This window comes from Nestor notabilis, unplaced genomic scaffold, assembly GCF_000696875.1.
Source record: "Nestor notabilis isolate BGI_N333 unplaced genomic scaffold, ASM69687v1 scaffold5697, whole genome shotgun sequence".
NCBI classification, from domain to species: Eukaryota; Metazoa; Chordata; class Aves; order Psittaciformes; family Psittacidae; genus Nestor; species Nestor notabilis.
The window spans coordinates 1-9,543 of record NW_009937670.1 but is presented as its reverse complement, the minus strand read 5'-3'; the positions used below and the strand labels follow the sequence as shown (position 1 = coordinate 9,543).

The following is a 9,543-nucleotide window of genomic DNA, read 5'->3' as shown; positions in this document are numbered from 1 at the left end:
AAGCCCACAAACCAAAAACCTACCTTTCAATTTTGGCTTGCCGGCTCGACGCCATGGCCACCATTTTGGCCTGGGCAGCAGCAGGGCTTCGCTGGGGTGGGCTCCCGGCACCCTCCTCTGCCGGGGGCTGGTCGGGGGGGGGCAGGTTGAAGCTGCCCAGCCCGTAGCTCTTGCAGAGCTTCAGGAAGCTCCAGAAGTGGGCCCAAGCGGTCTCCAGGTGCTCCAGCCTCTTGCTCAGGTCCACCTGCTTCAGCTTTATGGTCCCCAGCAAGGCGGGCAGCAGCAGGTACTTCAGATCGGCCGAGGCAATCTCCTCCAGATCCTCATTCTCGCTGCAAGGGCAGAGATGAGCCTCATGATCCCGTTCCCTCTCCACCTGGGCCTGGCCAAGCCCAGAAGGATGGAGGATCCTCACCCAGCCTCGCTCGGTGCTCCCAGGGCCAGGCACTTTTAAGTAGCACTTGTAAGCATCAGGGCAAAAGAGACTGCTAGAGTGAACTCATCCAGAGTGTTTGCCTTACTGTTAGTCAGAGGCTCTCTGAGCACTTCACAGCTCACCCTCCCATAGGATGTCTATGTTTAATCTTTAGCAAACATGTCCTTAGGGTGCTCTCCTCAGAGACCTTCACCTCTCAGAGGGGCTCATAGACTTGCTTTCCAACTAATTGTAAATAGGCTGATGATGGAGTGGTGTAGCTCAGAGCGCTGCAGCTCAGCTGCCCTCTCCTGCCTTCAGAACTGGGGGTGGTGGGAGAGGAGGTAGTTTTGACCCAGATTGTCAGAGGCAGCACAGGACAGGCCTTGAGCAGCACATTACCCCGACTCACCAGGGAAGCCAGACCAAGAGAAGAGGAAATCCATGTGAGGACTGGTATCCTTTGAGTTGGAGAAGGCTTTGCCTCTAAGACCCAAGTGGGTTAGCAGGTTGGTAGCTCCTGAATCGCCTAGCTAGGAGTTAATCAGCCCACTGTTTCTCTCTGCTGTCCCAACTGTTCAAGAACAGGTTTCATTTATATCTTGGGAGCATGAAATCACTAAGGTTTAGTGACCAGATTTGCTTGCAGCCTGCTCTTCATGTCCAGCATAGCAAACTGCCCATATCCGCCTGCGTTGTTCTCCTCCTCCTGAGGTCCACCTGGCAGGACATGGGTTTTTGAGCTGCCCTTTCTAATTACAGAGTTAATGTTCTCAACACAAGGGAAAAATAAATGATTCTTTGGAAGGCATAATTACCCAGCAAGTCCCTATTTACACCACAATGAGCCTCAAGCTGGAGACTGCAGGAATAGTAGCTGTGATTAGTCCCACTGCATCTGAAAAAGAGGAGGTCCAAAGGCGTTTGTAATCTGGGACCAGCCTCTCCCACTCCCCAGGTCTGCTGGATGTCTCCGTGAGGTAGGTTTTGGGCATGAATTCAAAGTCTAGGGATCAGCCTCAGCTTCTGGACAGTTCTTATGTTTCCATCTCCAGGTATGAAACGTGCCCATGTGCTTTCCATTATACAGGTAGTGAAACCTACCACTATGGTGTACTCCATTTGGTGCACATGTGTAGAACATCTGGCCACGTACATCCAGAAGGCCTGTCTGGTGCTTCTCAAGAGCTCCAGCATGTTAGACGTACATTAGTCTTCCTGAAAGGTGTTAGAGCTTCTGCATGTTGTCCTACAGCACACAAGTGCTATTCCAGCCAGACTGAAGCATGCCTGGAATGCCTTACTCCACCACACAGCACATGCACAGTGGTCACAGCCAACATACATGCAAGATGAGAAAGTCCTTAAAGTCTGTAGGGCCCCAGCTCCAGGCTAGTGGGAGGATGCCTCTGGGAAACCCCACTTGGATGGCAGACCCAGGGTGGCTCATGGTCCCACGTCAGCTTCTGCTCTGAAGAGGAGACTGTTCTGCAGCTCCCTCCCTGCTTTAACTCACCTTCTGATGGACCTTGCAGGCAGCATCTCCAGGAGTGCACAAAGGGAAGATGCTACTACTGAGTGATTCAACAAGGTGGCCATGGCACCTTGGCACCATGGGATTCCTCCACTCTGATCGAGCAACTTGCTGAAATACAGGGTTCAGAGGTGGAAGGCATGCCAGCCTGGTCAGCCTAGGAGAAGGGATGGAGGTCTGCTTCCCCTCAACCTCACACAGCCATTGCTGCAACTGTCCTTCAAGCTATGCCCAAAGGCCCTCAATCAGAAGCCTAGTTCCCTTTCTGGTCTTATGGCTGTTACTCACCTGTGTTGATTTGTTCCTGTCCCTCAGCTGAAGATCCCTGTGAGGACAATCCCTATTATTATTTGTCATCCTTGGGGCATCATGATGTTGCTGAACACCCCAGAGATAAAGGAGAACAGAAATGCAAGGGGTTTTCCTTACATATAAACATTTACTCATGTTTGTGTCTTGTGTAAGTGTAGGCACCAAGCATATCAAAGGTCAAAGCAACATCCTCCATATATTTACAGCAGTACAGATGTTGATCAAGAGCTGAGCTCTCAGGCAATAGCCCCACCTCACGCCTCCTGCTTGTTCTGGCTCAGCTTCCTTTGTGAAGAGCACAGGCAAAAAGCAGGTGGAGGTCCTGACTCATGGTCTGGTCCAAGCTGCAATCCAAGGCAGCAGGGAAGAAATGTCATACAGAACAGTTCTTGAACACAGAGTCATTCCTCCTCCAAAATGATTAGTTGATTACCAACAGTTGCTGCCCTTGCTCAGATTATCCTCCTGGAATAAGTTATGCAGCATCCCTCAATGATTAAAGAAATAAAAGGTGGGGGGAGGGGGCAGAGAAAACAGCAGCAAACTTTGCTGTTTAGCAGCAGAGTCAAAAAAGTCCATGAAAATCACTCACCTTTCTCCAGACTTCATTGTCTGCACAAGTCTAACCAGCAGGGAATGATCACATATTCATACCAGCATTACTCCTTTCCAACCCAAATTAAAAGCAATAGCTGAGAGGAGTCTTTTCAGAGCAAACCTGTTGCCTGGTTCTCACCACATTTCATATAGAGGGATGGTTTTCTTCTATGCACAAGCCATTTCAGAGCCATCTCTCCCATGTCAGCTCACAGCACCAGAAAGTGAGAGACTTCTGCCATGACCATGGAGACTCTGAGGAGTCTCATTTCCAGGGAGACAGAGAAACAAAAAGCCATGAGACATTGGGAAAAATGACTAATGACAAGAAAGTCAAAGAGGTAGATCCGTCACATTAGCAGTGGGGCCTGTGAGGGTTGGTGAAGGAGGGGGTAATGACAGCAGCCTTCCACAGTCTGGAGAGTCTGATTGTGAAAGCAAGGCAAAAGCAGCATGTGAGAAAGTGTCTGAAGGGCTGCAAAGCCACAACTGTTACAGAGATGCTCTTGGTTTCAGGGACACTGCTACTGTCCTTGACCAGGTTTATTTGGATCCTGAAGGGCTATCTGACAGAACTGGAGATGTTTGGGGTGGAAGCAAAAGTGCAGAAGGTTAGAGAAAAGCCTTCTTGCACCAACTTCTCTGGCATAGTGATGCACTGACTGGTGCTGGATGGGTTATGTCAGGGACCAGGTTTTCCCATCTTTCTACCTCAGAGGGTGTTTGTGCTAGCCCAGGCTGGGGAAGGGACTCCATGCTCCCCCGACACCTTCCTGCTGGCTTTTCTGTCCAAGCAGAGTTAGAGAGAGAAAATGCATCCAGTCAGATGGATCCTCTAACCCCCTGGGGCCAAACGCAGGGTTTATTCCCTCTGGATCCATTGTCTAATGCCAACTCCTTGCTCTGGCTCTGGGTCCCTGGGAGGCTCTTCCAGCTCATCATATCTCACAATCCTGCTAAATCCAGGTGTGGGCCCAGATTACACCACCTCCCACTCAGAGCATTGTCACTTAACTGTCACCTCCCCACCATCGTCCTTCCTGCCAGCCTGATCCTTTGCATCCTCCAACTAATCATAGCACTTCCCGATTTCCCGCAGGACACAAACGGACCCCAAGGTCCTTGCTACTGTTTGACCCCTCCAGTCCTTTCTCAGCTCTTCCCTGTTGGGCTTGCAGTGGAAATGCAAGAAGCAAGAGGAGGAGAGGACGCCGCATATTCAGCACTTGACCTTGCCTTTTCCCAGGCAGAAACTCAAATGGGACCTCTCTAGGAGGGGATCACATTTCCCCAAGGCATTCCTCGCTATTGTGCCTCCTCTCCTCTACCCCAGGCTACGTGTGTTTGTAGTTACCAAATGCAAATCACATTTCCCACCCTCCTGGCTGAATCTCTCACTCCACAAGATCCTTTGCCTGTTTTTTTTCTCACCAGCTACTTTTGCAATGCTCTGTGGAGTTCACAGCCCCTCCCGGTTTCACTTCCCTCTTATCTGGGATGCATAGCAAGGTGGCTATAGGGAAGGTATTTAAGCAATCCTCCTCATTAAGTACCTGCATCACCTCTTCTGGACACAGGAACTGCAGCTATTTTGCAGCCTGGCAACTGAAGACTCTTTTTTCTGAGGAATGCTGGTGACTAACCCATAATTGCATTTTAAAAGAAAAAACTTAAGATAGCTTTTTGGCCTTGGGCAGCTGTGATGGAAGCCTTGCAGCTGTAGCTTTACTGTCACTTTGGAAAGGCTAGATGTCAGCAGCCAGCTCAAGTCAACGGCACATTAACAACTGATAATGATAGTTAACTCACTTGGTTCATAGGCTTCACCTCGGAGCATTTCAGCTTCCACGTCCCTGGCTTGTCTGAAGCCACCTTTAATTCTTGACTCTTATTCACTGTTAATACTGAAACCTGGAGCACATTAAGTGGAGAGGACAATGAAATGGAGGTTTACAATAAAAGCTCATGAATTGATTCTGTGACCCATCAGAGGCTATTAAAAATGATTGAATGAATATGGAAATGAGTAATCCTACAGCTGGACTTGGGGCTGAACGCAGCCAACTCCATTCAGTGCAAACCACAAACAAGCCAAGGCGCACGCAGACAAACCAAAGCTGCCAGACTCTCAAGGTCATGTTGTGAGCTGCAGGAAGTTGCTCTTGGATTTCTGTCTCATTTACCTGTCCTTGTGCTGTGGGTTCTTCTCAGCACCTGTGTGTTTAGACTCATCTTTTCTCTCCAAAGACTGCCTGAACAGGAATCTCTTATCCTAGGCAAGTGCTTGGCCACATTCTGCACGCGTGGAAATGGTGGCTGTCAGAGCTTCCATCCCTGGCTCCTAACTCCTTGCTGTTCATACATATACGCTTGGCTAGTCCAGCCCACATTCACAAGGATCTTAAAACAATCCTGGATTGCCTCAGTTTCCAGCCACCAGTGCTAAATCCCAAGAAGCTGTATTCCTTGCTGGCTAGTTAGAGACCTGAGGAAGTGGGTGTCAGAAACCTTCCAGCAAGTTTTCCATATATATAAAGTAGCTGAGGTTGACAAATACCTGTAATTAAAGGCAAACCTGGGCCAGGCCAATGAGCAGCAGAAAGGGTTAAAACTGAATTGGTCCCCTGCTGCATGTAAGGGCATGAACACAGGGCTTTATGCTCTCCTTGGAGCCTTGCTTTCTCTGTGGCCAGCTGAGAAGGTGGTGGAGGTCATCCTAGGAAACACGCCATAGAGAGATAAGATGTAAAACATTTATTTATAAAACACACACCAGAATCCCACTTACATTAAGTATAGAGACTAAAGGTTCATTCTTATTTCCCTGGCTTGTCCTCTCTCCAGGCCAGAGTGCCAGCACGCCTGGTATTAAGGGGGGTGGAAGGAGTGGGCTGAAGACCTTAGTAGTCTAAATGAAAGGGCAGGAAGGACAAGCCATGAGTATGACATGCACTGAATGGGCTTCCACCGCCAACACAAGCCCAGAGGGCAGAAGCTACAGTGCTGCTGTGGCTGCCTTGTTACTACAAGGCTGCTGGGTGCAGGTTTGCCATGCTGCCCTGTTTCAGCAGTCTCCAGGACCACTACTGTCCCTAGATGTGTCTGCTATCTTCAGTTAGCACTGAGAGCAGCAGTAATCTCCATGCAAGTCATGGTGAGTATCAATGAGTTCTGTTTCCTGAAGCAATAACTGGTCATGCCTGTGTCAAGCCTGGTCTTTATTTCAGATGCTGCAAAAGGCACTGGACCAGTGTTTGCCCCTGAGGAGGAACAATCAGTAGTATTGGGTGAGCCCACAGCAGAAACCTACCCCCAGAGGAGTTGCCCATGACCCCCTCACCCAAAGCAGCTTTCTTCCCCTGCAGCCTTCTCCCAGTGGACAACTCACTATCCCCTTTCCCATCCATCACTCCTGGCTTTCAGGCCACTGTCAGGAACCTCCTGCAGAAAGACAATGGCAGCCCAGACTCCCCATTCACCCCTGGAGAAAAAAGCCTGTGCATGTGGAGTGATAAATGGTTTGTCCTCAGCTGGAGGAGGGCAGCCCTTTGTCTTGCTCCGGCAAGGTGGAGCAGAGGTTGGCCTCTGGCCTTAGGTTTCCTGGCATCTCTCAGTCTGAGTTCTTCCATGGTAATGCTGGATCCCAGGCGTCCTGCATAGCCCCCTTCTTGCCGCAGCTCAGAGCATCCCTCGTGGTTGGCATTTGGTCTCCAGCTGTGTCTTCTCCAGAGGATACCAGTGCAAGAGTTCTCCCGCCTGCCAGGACGCCTCTGATGTTATTTACAGACATATCTCTCCACCTTCCGCTGACACTTCTTGCACACCACATAGCAGCACCAGTGATATTTACAGTGACACCTCTCCACCACCTCCTCTGTGTAGGTGTTGTAGCCGCGGCCACAGCACATAAGGTTGCAACTGTCGCTGCCCACGGAGGTCTTGTTGCACTGCCTGCCAAAGGAGGATGCACAAGTGGGAGCTGAGGGAGCATACCCACGGAGGGGTGCTGACCACAGCTATCTGCCCAGGCCACCTCCCAGAGCTCACTTGCCTGTAGCAGGAGGCAGTAGATGCACAGGTCTGCTTGCAAACTGGGATTGATATCAGCTCGTGCTGCTGTGGCTGTGTTTGAGCAGCTGTGGCTGAGGTTGGGCACAATCACTGTGTATCATGCTGGAGGCAGGAACTCCCCATGGAGAAGGAAGGGCAGATGGCCAGGACCAGGAACTGCTGTTACTGCTAAGTGTGACAGGATTGCAAGTCACAGCCCCGAGGCAGCCCTGGCTCAACCTTCAGGTTTCCCCATCCCTCTAAAAACTCCCTGCTGCCTGGCAGTCACTCCAGAAGGGAGAAATTTGGGAAGCACCACAGAGTCCAAGGGCTGCTGAACTGTTCTGGTTACTGGCAGGCAGCATCCAAACGCTTGCAGGGAGTGGAGGTATTTCCCTTTCTGACCCATCGGTGGATAGATCCTGTCCTGGAGAGTGGAGCTGACAGACTCTCAGTGAGGGCTCTCCCTTTGCCTTTACACCTGCATAGCTCTGTAAGAATGACATCTGCCTTCCTACCCTCCCTGGGGCTTTGAGATGCAAAGATTTCACAGCAGTCCCTGTGCTGTCCCCATCTAACAGAGAACTGCCCATCCACACCAGCTTCCCAGAGCATGCTGATGGTACAGACACTAATGAAATTAAATGCTGAGTTAGAGTGTATTTGCAGCAGTTTCTTACCTATCCTGTGTCCCCAGAGACCCCAGGTGAAGGTTCGGTGTGCAGTAGTCAGGAGAGCTGATGAGATAAACCAGATCTGTCTCTTCCACTGGCCTGACCTCCATGTCCTTGGGTATTAGCTGCTTCCTGGGCCCTATGAGCCGGTGGGTCACCTTGATGGCTGCCAGGTACTTGGACTTGAGGTCAGAGGCTATTTCATCCAACTTTGCCAGTCCCTTCCAACAGGTCTTCACTGAGCAGGAGCCTGAAACACCATGGCATTTACACTTGGTATCGAGGGAGTCACTCAGCACCTGCAGAGGACAGGAAAAACAGACTAATTTGCTTCTGCTTTCCCTTGGTACCCACCCTACAGATTGATTTGCAAGAGCATCCATGGGAAGTTTGAAGAGCTCAGCTGCTTACTGCCGCCTTTAAATGAATATAATGGGGCAACCAAAGACTCAGCCCTGCTTCATTTCCCATATGATAAGAACCTAACCCTTCTCAGCACCTGCAGAGGACAGGAAAAACAGACTAATTTGCTTCTGCTTTCCCTTGGTACCCACCCTACAGATTGATTTGCAAGAGCATCCATGGGAAGTTTGAAGAGCTCAGCTGCTTACTGCCGCCTTTAAATGAATATAATGGGGCAACCAAAGACTCAGCCCTGCTTCATTTCCCATATGATAAGAACCTAACCCTTGGGCAACTCCGTGCTGGAGCTTGCAGAGGGGCTGGTGGCTTCCCTGGCCAACATGGGTGCAGGATAGCCACGGAACAGGGGTGCATGAAAGTGCAAAGCCCTGGAGTTCCCTGTGGGGCTAGGGAGCCCAGCTGGAGTAGAGCAGGATGGGCCTCTGCTTCCCATGAGCAAATGGGCAAATGTCTTGTGCTGGTTGTGGAGAGGGTGCAGGGTTGTTTGGAGGGGGGGTGGGTAGCAGTGGGGGGTGTCTCTGCAAACACATTTAACTCTGTTTTAACCATTTAGTTGCCTCCTGACTTTAAGGACAGCATCCCAACAGCCTGGCTGGAGTCTACTGCCTTACATTAGGCACCTCTGCCCCCCAGGCTCTGTAAGGTGCCTGGGCTGCAGCAATGGGGTGGACCCAGTACCCACCTGCCGACCCACTGCACTGTTATGCAGATTCATGGCCTTGAGTGCTTGTGTCCCCAGCTTGCTGGATTTTAAGGGACTGTCAGCAAAAGCGGCACCAAGCTGGAGGCCGTAGCTGAGGTTGTCCCCACAGCCACCCCATCTGAAGTCCGGCCCAGGGACCTCCGAGGGGACAGAGCCACAGGAGCAGAGAGGGACCTCTCCTGAGGCACAGGCCTGGGCGGATTGCGTGGGTGGTGGAGGTGTGGAGGGCGGCGGCAGCCAGTGCGTAGACAAAGGCAGATTCCCGGGTTCCTGGGAAGAAGAGGGGAGATGTTGTTCCTCCCTGCCCAGCCAGCACTCCTCTTAAACATCTCACAATGCAAGTGAGGTTGTTCTTTTTTCTTGCAACAGGATAAACCCAAGTCTCAATGTTTTTAATCTGTGCCACCCATTACATTACCTATTACATTATATCCCCTCCTCTTCCCGTCTTTTTTTTTAGCCTCTAGCAGCTTTTAGTTTGAAATGGAAGTTACTGCCTGTCAGATGATTTAAATTGCACAAGATTAGCACCAGTGTACGGCAGTAGGTTTTCTCCAAAACATGTATCTAAGGCAAAACTGACATCCATCAGCTGAACAGCAGCGCTGCCTGCCTCGACAGCTACATGGAGCAGAAACTGGACCATCAACACAACAGATGAAGGGTCCTTTACCTCTCAGCAGGTCAGGGCCAAAGCTGGGTGCTCGCTGGATGGAGGAGCAGTTCCACCTCATATCTGCAAAGGTCTTCTGGCAGCAGCTCTTGGTGTGGCGGGCAGCCCGGACGATGCTGGGCATGACCTCCAGGTTCCTGCGGCACATCTGGAACTGGTCGG

At 50.8% G+C, this 9,543-nt stretch overlaps 1 protein-coding gene across 1 annotated transcript; it reads right to left on the bottom strand.

The window, feature by feature from the left end:
• Nucleotides 1-6,634: 6,634 nt before the first annotated feature.
• Nucleotides 6,635-9,540, bottom strand: LOC104409136 (protein Wnt-11b-like; the record flags this gene model as incomplete). Its single annotated transcript, XM_010018927.1, is given in 5 exon segments — nucleotides 6,635-6,809; nucleotides 7,589-7,881; nucleotides 8,688-8,906; nucleotides 8,908-8,978; nucleotides 9,382-9,540. Coding segments are annotated over 5 exon segments (917 nt in total), but the record flags the coding sequence as incomplete, so codon positions are not given.
• Nucleotides 9,541-9,543: the final 3 nt, after the last annotated feature.